General features: G+C 43.0%; 1 protein-coding gene across 2 annotated transcripts in view; it reads left to right on the forward strand.

The window, feature by feature from the left end:
* The window catches only part of LOC111223700 (RNA binding protein fox-1 homolog 2-like), a 43,386-nt gene extending 35,828 nt beyond the window's left edge, over positions 1 to 7,558 (forward strand). The window contains exons 8-13 of one of the 2 annotated variants that reach the window (XM_022747938.1): positions 1,006 to 1,062; positions 1,352 to 1,499; positions 2,588 to 2,630; positions 5,085 to 5,185; positions 6,478 to 6,553; positions 7,382 to 7,558. In XM_022747938.1, the coding sequence (XP_022603659.1) occupies positions 1,006 to 1,062; positions 1,352 to 1,499; positions 2,588 to 2,630; positions 5,085 to 5,185; positions 6,478 to 6,553; positions 7,382 to 7,426 (470 nt within the window). In that variant the 3' untranslated portion in view covers positions 7,427 to 7,558. Of the gene's footprint in view, positions 1 to 1,005; positions 1,063 to 1,351; positions 1,500 to 2,587; positions 2,631 to 3,201; positions 3,235 to 5,084; positions 5,186 to 6,477; positions 6,554 to 7,381 lie in introns of those variants that run through there. The other variant, XM_022747939.1, reaches the window with a different exon arrangement.
* The last annotated feature ends 5,499 nt before the right edge of the window (positions 7,559 to 13,057 follow it).

Genomic DNA, 13,057 nt, shown 5'->3' on the forward strand with positions numbered 1-13,057 from the left:
ATAATCCGAGCAGCATAGGTACACAGGGGGGAGGCAGACGTAGGCATGGGTAAATTACACAACATAGCCACAGTGTTCGCTCCCTGCAGGCTCTGCTGCAGACCGCATTCTGCAAGACCATCAGCAAACCAAATTCATGCAGGCTATTTTAGTTTTAGTATTTTTGCCACCACCTACCAGCTGTGATGTGAGTTGACTTTAAAATATATCTCACAGATCGACTCCACAGCGTGCAGGGATTAAAAAAAAAAAGAAGAAGCAGGAACGTGTTCTCACAGTAATCACTGTCTATTAAATGATCGTGTAACAAAGTGACATTAATTTAATAAAAGGGAAAATAGATGTGAATAAGAGGCAGAGTGGCTTTAAGAATCAGCTGAAAAAAAAAAATTGTTAGTTCAGGGGGGGAAAAAAAAAAAAAAAAACTCCCACAGCTGCTGCTGCTGCAGCTGCTGCAGCTGTGGTGTGTGGGGAAATATTTTCAGATATATTTTTAGTGAAGAGTTTGTGTTGTATCCTGTAGCCAGCAATTAGACCAGACCATTTGTTGACCTACTGTATCTGTCCTGGTCATCTAGCGTCCCTGCTTACGGCCATGCTCATTTATCAGTCTAACCCCCCCCTCCCCCTCCCCCACCACCGAGTGCAGCCAGACCTGATTCCAGTGTCTGTGTTGCTTCCAGGCTGATTCACCTTGTGGTGCTGGTGCAGCGGGTGATGATGACGAACATGGAAAGAGCTCAGCAGCGTTTCCTGTTTGTTTCATGTGCTCTTCCATTACATCCTCCAGTCTGGGTTTGAGTTTCACAGGGAAACAGTTACAATCAGTTTTTAACAAACACTCCTCAGCGGTGTGTGAAAATCTCATCAGGTATTAATTAATAAAACTGGTCTTTAAGTAGCTGGCGAACCATGAATGGAAGAATAAAGGTGAATAACTGAATGACGTGTAAACTGCCCCTTACTCATCCTTTGCCCCGTCCCCTCTCTCTATATGACTGCCAGCGGGGTGGAAATTGAGTCCCATGGTGGGGGCTGTGTACGGACCAGAGCTCTATGCAGGTGAGGCCGGTCTCCATCTCCTTCACACACACTAAGATCTGTCTCTGCAGCCTATTTAAAATTTTAAACACATTCCAGTCTTTTTCATTTATATGAATGCGCTGCGAGTGAGGAGTCGAGGCTATAGTTGGATTATTCTCTGGGTCTTCCCCCAGTTTTTCTCTTCACATTGTCCTCTACCTTCTTTTCTAAATCCTTTGCCCTCACTCCACCTTCCTTTCCTATTCTCCACCTCCTCCTCCTCCTCCTCCTCCTCCTCCTCCTCCTCCTCTTCCTCTTCCTCTTCCAGTCCCAGGGTTTCCTTACCCTTCAGCAGCAGCAGCAGCCACAACAGCAGCAGCAGCGTTTCGCGGTGCCCACCTCAGGGGCCGGGGCCGGCCCGTCTACAGCGCTGTGCGGGCTGCTGTGCCTCAGCCTGCCATCCCTGCCTACCCCGGGTAAGAGTTATACAACAGCTGTTGACTTCACGTACATCGTAGGTGTCACAGATCTGTATGTTTTTTTTATAGAAAATAGTTGAAATAAAACGGTTAAAGCCGGTAGTTTTGTTTAGTGCCTGGTAAATCTATTGAGGATCACCTCATTAAAGCCATTTTTCAGAATCTATTTGACCAGGTCTCTGTTTAACACAGCTGTGCTCATACACTTCTCATGCTCAAACATCATTGACACTTCACTCTCTCCAGCAGTCCAACTGGCACACATTGTCAGTCGGTTCACAAGCTATTCAGCAGAGTATGACACGCTGATAGGATTGCACCATCGAAGGTTCATTTGAATAAACTCCCAGATACCGCCATCAGCGGATTTGCATAAACACACACAAACCACATTCAGTCATTATGCAGAGGCAGTCACCCTGCTCACAGATTTGCTCCAAATTATTCACATTTACTGTGATGTGTTTTTATGTACTGTGCATGTCGTTGCTGTGCTGTGATGATTGGCTAATGGGGTTATGACTGCTACGATATTTAGATCAAAGCAGAATTGATTGGTTAATGGCCTTGTGGTTGCTTAACTGATGAACATTCAAATCGAGCTAAACGAGGTGAAATTGGGGGGGTGGGGGGGGCTGCAGGAAATACCCTCTCCATATCTTGCTCCACTGATAACGCCACCTCTCAGACAGACATGCTGGCCTCATTAAACAATCCTTCGCCGCCTTCATTTTCTCCTAGCTGGGGAACAGTAGCAGTTAATGGTGGTATTTTCAGTACAATGAACCATCTATTGGCCTCAAGAGTCTGGTGTTATATGTGTTTGGTTGCAGTTGTGGAGCTGAAATGGAAATTGTATTTCCTCTGCATGCTGCATGGGTGTGAAATAACTACTTTTCTTTCTCTCTCTCTCTCTCTCTCTCTCTCTCTCTTCCTGTTCCCTCTTTTGTTTTGCTGTCTTGTGACCTTCATCCACTCTGGTTTTTTGGGACTGTGCACCACCCCATTTGCACCCTTCCATCCCCCTTTCCCCCCCTACTCTGCCCCCCCTCCCCCATCTCTCTCCCATTTTCTTCTTCTCTCAGTGTGGTGTATCAGGATGGGTTTTACGGAGCGGCGGACTTATATGTAAGTAAACTCACCTCCCACCGACACACCCTCTCTGTCCCTCCCCTCACACCTTTCTCCTGCTCTTCTTTCCTTCTGGGGGTGATTGTGCATGTGCGTTCGGTCATGCCCTGCACAGAGCTGCCTGCATAAAGGTGAATGAGCCCACAATGAAAAACAGTTTACAAGCACAACACACCACAAATTAAGACAAGCTCCTTTAATGACACAAGGTGTTGTTTTTGTTTTGTGTTTTGTGTTTTTTTTTGTTTTGTTTTTTTTTGATACTGTTTGTTGTGACAGAAATATCTGTTATGCAGTTTGAACGCAGCTCGGGTCAAAACAGAGTGTTGTTTTAAAAATGGAAATAAAAAAAATAAATAAAATAAAAAAAGCCGAGCTGTGAAATCTTAATGATCGAGGGTCTCAAACACCACTACAAAGGCTGCTCTGTGGGCGGACGCGGCAGCGTGCATCAGTGTACGACTGTGCGAATATATGAACAAGAGTGTGTGTGCGTGTGTGTGTGTGTGTGTGCGTGTGTGTGTGTGTGTATCCAGGTTGACAACGGTTGTTTCTGTTCTCTCTATAGACTAGTGTTTCAGGACTCAGTCCTTAGTCCCAGATTGCCTCAGGTAGGGTCAACTCAACACCAAACCCACAGTGTGCATTGTTTTACTGTACTACTTCCTCTGATCTTATGAATCATCTTCTGATCTGATCTGGAACATGTTGTCTTTTAGTTCTTATGAAAAAATTACCACTACTTTTGAACTTTACTTTGTTTTTTCTACTAACTCACTGGAATATGCACTTTTTTCTGATTGTGGGGGGGAGGGGGGGCTTTGTTTGTTTGTTTGTTTGTTTGTTTACTAAACTACTAAATTGTACCGAGTGTATATTTTTCCTTCCAGTTTGTTCAAAAGAGAGCCTGGTCTCTTTTGTCTCTTAGTTTTGGAGAAATGAGACACCCATCCTTATTTTGGCGATAATAACAACACACCTACATTTCACAACTATAAAAAAAAAACAAAAGAAAACAAATGTAAAAGAAAAAAAAAACAAAACAAAATTGTAAAGTGAAGTTTTTTATTTTTTGCATTTTTCCTTTATAAAATTGGAGGCTAGTATTTCGCAGCAAAGGTCCAGGCTGCGTCAGCCGGCGGCGCGAGATGCTCTAAAATCTAAAAGAAAAGTTGAAACGGAGAACATGGTCTCTTCCTGAATTAACCACCCCCGACCCCTCCCCCAGGATGATGATTACTGAAGCATGTGCTGATCAGCTGCTGCATGCAGACATACTGTATTACTGTTCCACATCCTCCTTTCCCTCCACTCACCCAGAAAGCCTTGCTCTCTCTCTCTCTCTCTCTCTCTCTCTCTCTCTCTCTCTCTCCCACCTAATAAACCCGTTTTTTTCTATCCCACCCGTCCGCTCTCTGCTCCATGTCTCTGCAGGCGTCTCGGAGAACGCCGGGGTGTTTCTGTTATGCTTTGCTGTGCTCTGTTCTGACCAGGTCCAAATGCAGTGGTGTTGTGTTTGGTTTTTTTTTTGTTTGTTTTGTTTGTTTGTTTGTTTGTTTTGAGTAGGTTTGAATTGTAATTTGGGTCGTGCATGCAGTCGCAGTGCAAGGAGATGATTTTTTTTTTAGTGTCAGTACAGGCTTGTGTGGGTGTGTTTGTGTGTGTGACTTTATTTTCCATCTTCCTCTGTTTTCTTTCTCCTGAATCCATGTGTAAGAACATAAATAATAACAATAACAAATGCTGTTTTTTATTTGTTTTTGTTTTTTTTTACCATAAATATGTCAGACTGTAGCATCCCTTAGTGTGTCCTCAGACTGTAGGTGTTCTCTTGACATATCTGTTCATTACTCGAATCTTCTGTCCTGACAAGACAATGAAGTTTCTATACGGCCTCGACTGTGTGAGCATTTTGTCTTCCACGTTTTTTTTTTTTGTTTTGGTTCTTTCTTTTTTTTTTTTTTTGCCTCCCCTCTCTCCTGTAGTGATAATAATACGATCTAACTCGACCTCGGCAGTCCAATTTCCTCTCTCTGTCTCACTGATAAAGCACTTCTTGTCCCACATCAACACCACACCACCTCCTCCTTTCCCCACACAGAAATGCAATAAATATACTGACACATACTGGATTGAAATTATTTGTAAATGATAGGAAAGTTACTTTTGCTGAATGCAAGAAAAAGTATTTCTAAAACATGTCCATAATTAAACATGGTATTTTGGAAATATATATTCAAAATATACAGTAATCATGGTGTAATTCTATAGTATTTATTGAGAAATGACGATTTAAATTGGTTAAAATTGATTTAAATAGATTGGTTGGTTATGTAAACACACAAGTATATGTCAGTATATTGCATCTCTATATCATTTACACACCTTAGCCCAGGTGTCTTGTTCCTCAGAGACATGTGACTGAGCTCTGTTGTGTGTGTGTTTCTCTAGGGAGGTTACCCTGCTGCTGCCGCCGCCGCCGCTGCCTATCGCTACGCCCAGCCTGCAGCCGTAACCGGAGCAACCGCCGCTGCCGCCGCCTACAGTGACAGGTGAGGCCAACCCAGGACACACATCAACACACACACACACACACACACATACACACACACACACACACACACAAAACAAAACTCAACAAAACTGCTGAGGTGCAGACTGCACAGCTGATCTGTAGTGTCAGAAATCAGTTGGAGTACAGATCTGAGGGAGAGGACTCAGCTCTGAGGATAATCTAAAGAGGAATCCAAGGCCGCAGGATGAATACATTACAGTGAGCCGCGGTTCTTTTTTCTTTCTTTTTTTTTTACTGGTAATAGAATTTGAGGGCGTACGAGGACATTTAAGCTCAGTAGCACGGCAGTAATGGATGGATACAAATGGGTTAGTTAATAGTAAAAGCCAGCAAAGCTTGAAACATGGAAATATCATCTTGTATCATAGGAGAAGATGAGATACAGAGGAAAATCTACCTGAATGGAAACATGATAATTAACTTAACTTTTAATTTAAATCTTCTTTAAATGTTTCCTTTTAGAGCAGGAGAAACAGTGTGTGCGCAGTTTGTGCCAGTTTCATTATAGAAAACAAACTAATAAGAATTTATTACAGGACGACAACAAAGTGCAAACTTGGCTCGTGAGGGATCCTCTTGAGTTTTCCTGTAAACAAACAAAGTCTCTATTTATCGCAAGTGTTATCCACCAAAGTGCGTTGTGCGAACACTGGAGTTACCGTCACCGTGTGAAAACAACTTGCGTTCGCAGACGTCTGCCCGCAGCCCACGACCTTTCAACTCACCTGAGCAGCACAAAAACAGCTAGATCCCTTTTTTTTCTTTTTTGGCTAACAACAAAAACAAATCATTTTCGTCCTAATGGAAACAGAAAGTCCTTCTGAACTTTATTAGCCCCCCCCCCCGGCCCTCACTGTGGCAGATGACTGAAACACTCCCTGAAATACCGAGCAAGTGTTGCACCCTCGGGAAGCCGTTTCAGGGCAGGAATGGAGAGAGAGAGAAAGATGTGCTTACACATGTAACCAGCTTAGTGTTGACATTCTCTGTGTGTATCCCTGAGGTCTAACAAACATGTTGAGTGCATTTCCTTCCCCATTAAGATATTTGCAAACCTGATTTTGTTTACATGCTGGCAGTCTCCTTCTTCCCTGCCTGTATTGGGCGGATTGCTGCGTTTCTTTGCATAATAGCACGAATACTAATCACAAAATCAACATGGTGCCATTTTAATTTGTGGTTTTTTTTTTTGTTGTTGTTGTTTTTTTTGTTTTATTTAACTCAAATTAATTATTTCTTGTGTTTTGTGTTTGTGCTTTATGTTGCTAGTTATGGCCGCGTGTACACTACAGATCCATACCACGCTTTAGCCCCAGCTGCTGCTGCGTACGGAGTGGGAGCCATGGTGAGAACACTGACACAAGCTCTACAGAACAACTACAGCGGTTAACTGTACTTTTTAAAGGGGGGGGGGCGGGGGGGGGGGTCACAGGGTCTCCCCATGTTGAGCACTTCTTTGACCCTGTTCAGACCTGAATTAACATGCGTCTTCAGTGATGCGATCACAAGTGGTCAGCTCTAAGTACGACACTTCACACCTGCTTTGAAATGCGTCTCCAGTGGCCACTTGTGGTCGGATCTCACTTCCTGCTTTATATGCAAATAAACAGGTATGTGTTGTTGTTGTTGTTGTTGTTGTTTTTAGCCAATCTGACAGTTGTCAGTGTGCTAGTGTGAGAGCGGGGCGCGGAGGGGTCGAGGGAATCGTCGCCCTGCTCACAGCTCTACAGCGAAATCAGGTTTTATCCATTTGAAATTATAAAGATATTTTTTCGGTTCATGGTTAAAAAAAAAAAAAAAAAAAAACTGTGATGGGACTCGTCAGACTGTGGCGGAGGCAGAGGACGTCAGCGGAGGTAGGCGCTCCCTCGTTGTGGCCCCAGGACACATTTGCGTTCACACTGCCAAAAGAATGTGGACCACATGTGGCCCAGACCACCTCCGGCTGTGGTCCGAGTGATCGGACCTCAAACGCGTCTCTCTGGTGTGTTCGCACCTGTAGTTAGAGAGCCGTCCCCACTGGTGATCGGATCACCTGAGGCGGATGTTAAAACCAGGTCTGAACAGGTCGATAAACATATCATGTGCAGTATAAGATAGACTAGCAGCAGTATAAAGTTATAACCTCACTTTTTCCTCTCTCTGACTGTGTTGCTCTCTCTGTCTCTTGCAGGCCAGTTTATATCGGGCAGGATACAGTAGGTTTGCTCCTTACTAAAACCACAAATCACACCCAAGGAATTCAACATCGCTCCAAAAACACATTTTCAGGCTCTTTGTTCGGCAGGAGCTCCTCCCCAGTTTTCTGCAGACGGACTATAGTGACAACTCATGTGTTTTTTTGTTTTTTTTTTTTTGTGTTTTTGTTTTGTTTTTTTGTGGCGAGAGAGGTCATTGCCACATCATCAACTCAAACTCTGTTTCTGTGCTCCTCTGTCTGTTGCTGACATGGAAACAATGGAAAACAAAAAAAAAAAAAAAAAAAAAAAAAAAAAAAAAAAAACAAACTACCAGGAGCGTCTCCCACATAAAAAGCTGGAGCCTACAACTTTGATCTACGTGGCACAATTTAGGATGTTTTTTAGAAACACTATGGGACCTGGAAGGAGAGAGACTGCTGTTCCTGAACACTACAAACCTTTTGTTTTTTCCCCCTGAGGGTCTCTGAACTTATAGTATATCCACTGCCCTATAAGACCTAATCAGATCTATATACACAAACTTAACACTCAACACCATGTATACGGTTTCCTCTAGTTTACATTTTCCTTTAGTGTTGACCTGCACACATTGATAGAACTGCCACAGCACAGAGTTACACACACACACACACAGGAAAAAAAAGAAAGAAGGTACTTTCTGTTTTTAAACACTACGTTGATGTAAAGGCTTCCCTCTCACAGCAGAGACGTCCCTCTGGTTTAACATTGTGGTATAATAATGAAAAGAAAAACGAATCAAACTGCTCAATACAGACGACGTAGGAATCATTCTTGTTACTTTGTAAAGCTGGAGGGAACATGGGAGCGTCTGACTGACAGAAACCACTGTTGTCCCGGTAACGGCAAACTATGAAACTATTGTTTTTGTCATTTTACCAACATTTCCCGGCTTCCCCCAAGTGTAAAAGGAAACACAAGAAAACTAATGTTTAAAAACAAAAAAAAAAAAAAAAAAAAGTGTGAAAATGACAAGGAAAAAAAAAAAAACCAAGTGACTTTGTTTTTTCTGCATTACCTCAGTTTTTCTTTCATCGATTCTGTTTTTGCTGCCATTGATAAGGAGTTGCATAGATATGTCATTATATATATATATATATATGTATGTATATATATATATATATATAATCTGGACGTGTTGAAACTGTCCATTATTATTTTCAGTGACAGAGACATTGATTTGTCCTGACTGCTGGTCGACACATATTCCATTTATTACTGTAAGTGTAACACTAAGACAGGACGTTGAATCACTCTCTGCCCCCCTTTCAGCTGCGAACCGACCCTGTATATTTGTTCACTTTGAGAATTCAGTGCACTTCCCCCTCCAAGGCTCAACCTTGTACTTCTTCCAACAACAAAAAAAAACAAAAAAAAAAAGGAAAGGAAAGGACTCGGTTACATGTCTTTCTACGTCCCGGACCGTCAGACATTCCAGCTGTAGCAGCGCCGCGGTGAACGAGCGGGTCAGATGGACAAAGAACCGTCTTGACACAAGTGAACTAGATTTAGCAAAAGCTGATCTGAAGCGGGAACACCCACATGGGAAACTAATCATCTGCCAGTCAGCCAAATGGGAATCCCTCCTGGCCAATTGAGATATTTATGCCTACAGGCTTCAGGCAGAGCTGCTCCGTGTGTGTGTGTGGAAATGGTGTCTGATCTCAACTCAGCAGAACAGCAGATCCCAGCAGAACAGCCCAGATTAGAATATACAGCGAAGCCCGTTTCGAAACAGAGACATTGCAGTCATATAATGGAGTCTTGAAGTAACGAGAATTTTTCTATTTATATTCACTGTTTTCACTAGTTGTCCACATCATTTTGTAATTTTAAATCCTTCATCATGCTCTCTGGGAGTGTTTGCTCTAAAATAGTTTTAAAGTTCTCTTTACCGGTCTGTCTGAAGGCTTCATTAAAGGACTGGCAAGCAGACGATTTATAGACCTGTCTCTGTCCTATGTATTACATCTCCATATACTCTCACTTTGTTGTTATTGCTATTATTTGCCTCTTTGGTTCCAAAGATTTTACTGAAGAAAGCACATTTTTGGTCCTGATGTATTTCTTATTTTTGTGGTTGATTTGTTTTTTTTTGTTTTTTTGTGCCTTTTTTTTGTTATTTTGTTTATCTGTGGGTTGAAGCTGTATTTTTATTTTTATTTTTTATTTTTTTTTAAGTACAGTGTTGAAACAGCACCCAGGGAAATGTCATTGAAGCTCCAAAAAAAAAAAAAAAAAAAAGACAGAGAACGCATGTTGTTTAAAAGGTTGCAGCAATTTAGGAAATTTGAAATTTGATTCGCTCCACACACTAATTTATTCTCTCTCTCTCTCTCTCTCGTTTTTGTTTTTTTTGTCTTATTTTTTAATTAACACATGAACACGCTGTAGATGCAGAGGTGTTTGCTGCAGACAAGGGAAATCGGAGCAGATGGAGTCATGAGGGATATGCAGAAAGGCAGAGGTAGACACTAGAGGATATTTTGAATTGCGTTTGCCAGCAGGGCCAAATTACAGACTTAAGCAAATGGGGAAGAAAACGTCCACACAATGTCGAAAAGGGCCCCGTGGATCAGCGGCGGCGGCAGCAGCCACCTTTTTAACAATGAAACAATGTGTAGGTGGTTAGTCGAGGGACATTGTGGCCCTGATGGTGAAGGTGAGAAGCTGAGCCATTAATCATTAGCTGACAGGATAACAACATCCCCCCCGCTGTTTCAGTTTTTATTTTTTCCAGGGGGATACAGTGCGCTCAGGGTGGAGCGGTCAGTGTGAGGAGGGGTAATGTTGTTTTGTATGATTGTGAAAACTGTGTGCAGTAGGTCCAATGAGTATTTCCGACGTGCATTACCTCTTTTTTTTTTTTTTTGTCTTATTATCCCTTACAAGTATTATCATAAGTGTTGCTATGCATGCTTTTGTGAGAGAGGAAGGTGTCAGTCAGAGAATCTTTTCATTTGTGCATGAATTCAAATCATAGTGCTGGAGGAGGAGGAGGATGAAGAGGAGGAAGAGGAAGAGGAGGAGGAGGAGGAGGAGGGGGTGTTTACATAGCAGGAGGGGAGAAAGAACTCGGATGTTATGTAATGCAAGGTGACAGGAGTGACGGAGGAATCTCAGTAAAGGTCCATTACATGAGTGTCTGGGAGGGGAGGGGAGGGGAGGGGAGCGGCCCGCAGTCGCTTTACGGAAGCCGATTCGGTCCACTTCAATAATCTGGGTTATCTCTGCTCTGCGCCTCTGTGGTCGCCGTGGTAATCACCAGTCATATCAAATGTGTAAAGTTTAATTTGATACGTCTGGACCCCCGTGGGTTGCTACTTTATATATATATATATATATATATAAAGTAAATCTTACAAAAAATTCTGACAGTGACGTCATCGGCCATAAATCAAACTATAACTCTTCCCCAAACTCGTCCGTGAAAACCAAATGTTTTCTACGCAGAGACGAGGCTGATCTGGCGGGAGTACGGCCGTGAACCTGCCCCGCGGAGACGCTCGTTTCAGCAGCATCTCCACCTCACTCGTCCGGTTGGCAAATGTCGAGGTGGTGAAATCAGTATCGAGCAGCCACTGTGGTGCAGCTGCAGGGACTCCTGTGGGTGGGCTGCTTTTGCTTGGGTTTTTTGTTTTTGTTTTTGTTTTTTTGTTTTTTCCGTCTCTTCTAATTGGAGTGAATCTTATTCGCGGGGGCGGGGGGGGGGGGGGCCACAGAATAAACGCAGAGGTGAGCGGGAACGACGCAGCGACCCCCTGACTCCCTGCACTGTGCTCAAGTCAACCCAGTGGGAGTTTTTGTACAGGGATTTAATAAATGGGTTTGAATTGCATGTGGAGTTTTTTTTTGTTTTTTTTTGTCACATGCTCTTAAAAAGCTCATTTATCCAAGTGATTTTGTTTTTTTTGTTTTTTTCAATAAGTGACATGTATTTTCTCACAATGTTTTATTTTGCCATCCTTGTGTCTGCCTTCTGTTTATTCTCTTCATTATTATTGAATGTATATAATAAATAAACTGTTTGGTTTTTACCCTGGTCTTCGGATACTTCTTTTCCCAGGTTAAACATTGTTGACTCCTTGTGGTTATCAGGAGGTGATAGAGCACACACACAGATATGTTTCTTGAATGTGGAGCTGGTAACCATTATGTTATTTCCTTCCCATGACTGAGTCTTATCATTTTCTTTCCAGTGTTTGGCAGGAATGAGATTATCCAATCAGGAGAGAGGCTGTTTTAACTACTACAACCTCCCTCCATCCCTCTCTCCCCCTCTTTACCAAAGGGAGATAAAGGAGAAGTGTTTTTGATTAAACGCCATAGGAGCTGAGGGGAATGTCGCAAACTTTTTTCTTTCTTTCTTTTTTTTTTGATTACGGGCTGAACAAGAATCCCCTTTCTGACTGTCCAGAAACTTCCCGCTCTCTGCGGTGCGTTAGCTGGTGTGAGTCAGATGACTGATGGAGGCAACAATTGCACTCGATTAATGCCTGCTCGGCTGGGTTGCATCGGCGTTAACTCTTGACTTTTGTTCCTCCGGACCAAATCTACCGCGCGATAAGCTTTTCCACCGCCTCCAACTTTCTCGTCGCTGCCAAGGGGGAACAATCTGGAACAATCTTTAATTGCATCTGGAGTTAATGGCCGTAAATGGGTTGGATGTGACGGGAAACCTCATATCCCTGCTAATTGCTCTAATGCACAAGAGGCCAATTGCCAATTTGATGGCATGCTCTCTGTGAGTAATTGAAGTTCGGCTAATTGGAAGAATAGATTGAAGGCCGTGTGATAAGAGGTGTGTGTGTGTGTGTGTGTGTGTGTGTGATTGCATCTATTGGAGTGAGGAATTGACCTTTTGTGGATGGCAGAGTCACTACAGGCCACTGTGGGAGAAAAACAAGTGCAGAACAAATCATCCCAAACTGGATCCACCCTGTAGATGGACTTTAATTCTAGGCTGTTGTGTGAAAAATGCAGGCAAGAGAACATTTGCTATTAGATCGCAGGTGGTTTATTACTTGAAAAGTTTAGCACTTAACACTTCTGACTAGTTTCCTCCCAGCAGGTCAGCCTCACTTGCCGTGCCTAGACATTGCCCCCTGCTGGTCTAGCTTTGCTACTACCACTCTGCCCCCCCCCCCCCCCCCCCCACCCCCGCCCCCCCCCCCCTGTGAGGTTGAGGCTCCAGTTTGCAGCAGGTGCCTGGAGGCATGGCACTGATTCTGGTCGCGAGAGTAATTGGCCTTGGGTATGCCATCTGTGCAGATTGTGAGTGGGAGAAGCAAAGGTGGTGTGAAACTATTGCAAAACAAATCCGAGTTTTAACAGACGAACCTTTTATTGACAACACTTGTTACAAGAACCTATAAAAAAAAAAAAGACATTAAAATATCTGTTATTGTGGAAAAGAGGCATACCTTGTATTCCTCATATATTTCTATGTACACAGGACACAACTATTGTTTTGGGTGCAGCACAGCATCCAGCAACTGTAATGTAACTCTGAATATGAAGATGTTAATCAGTGATGGCACCAGCCTCCCACAGTGCTGACAGGTCTCCTGTCCTATCTTCCTCCTGTCTTGTCTCATCTCATCTCCTCTGCTGTTTTTTTTTTTCTCCTT

Source organism: Seriola dumerili, unplaced genomic scaffold (assembly GCF_002260705.1).
Source record: "Seriola dumerili isolate Sdu_G_001 unplaced genomic scaffold, Sdu_1.0 BDQW01000113.1, whole genome shotgun sequence".
NCBI lineage: Eukaryota > Metazoa > Chordata > Actinopteri > Carangiformes > Carangidae > Seriola > Seriola dumerili.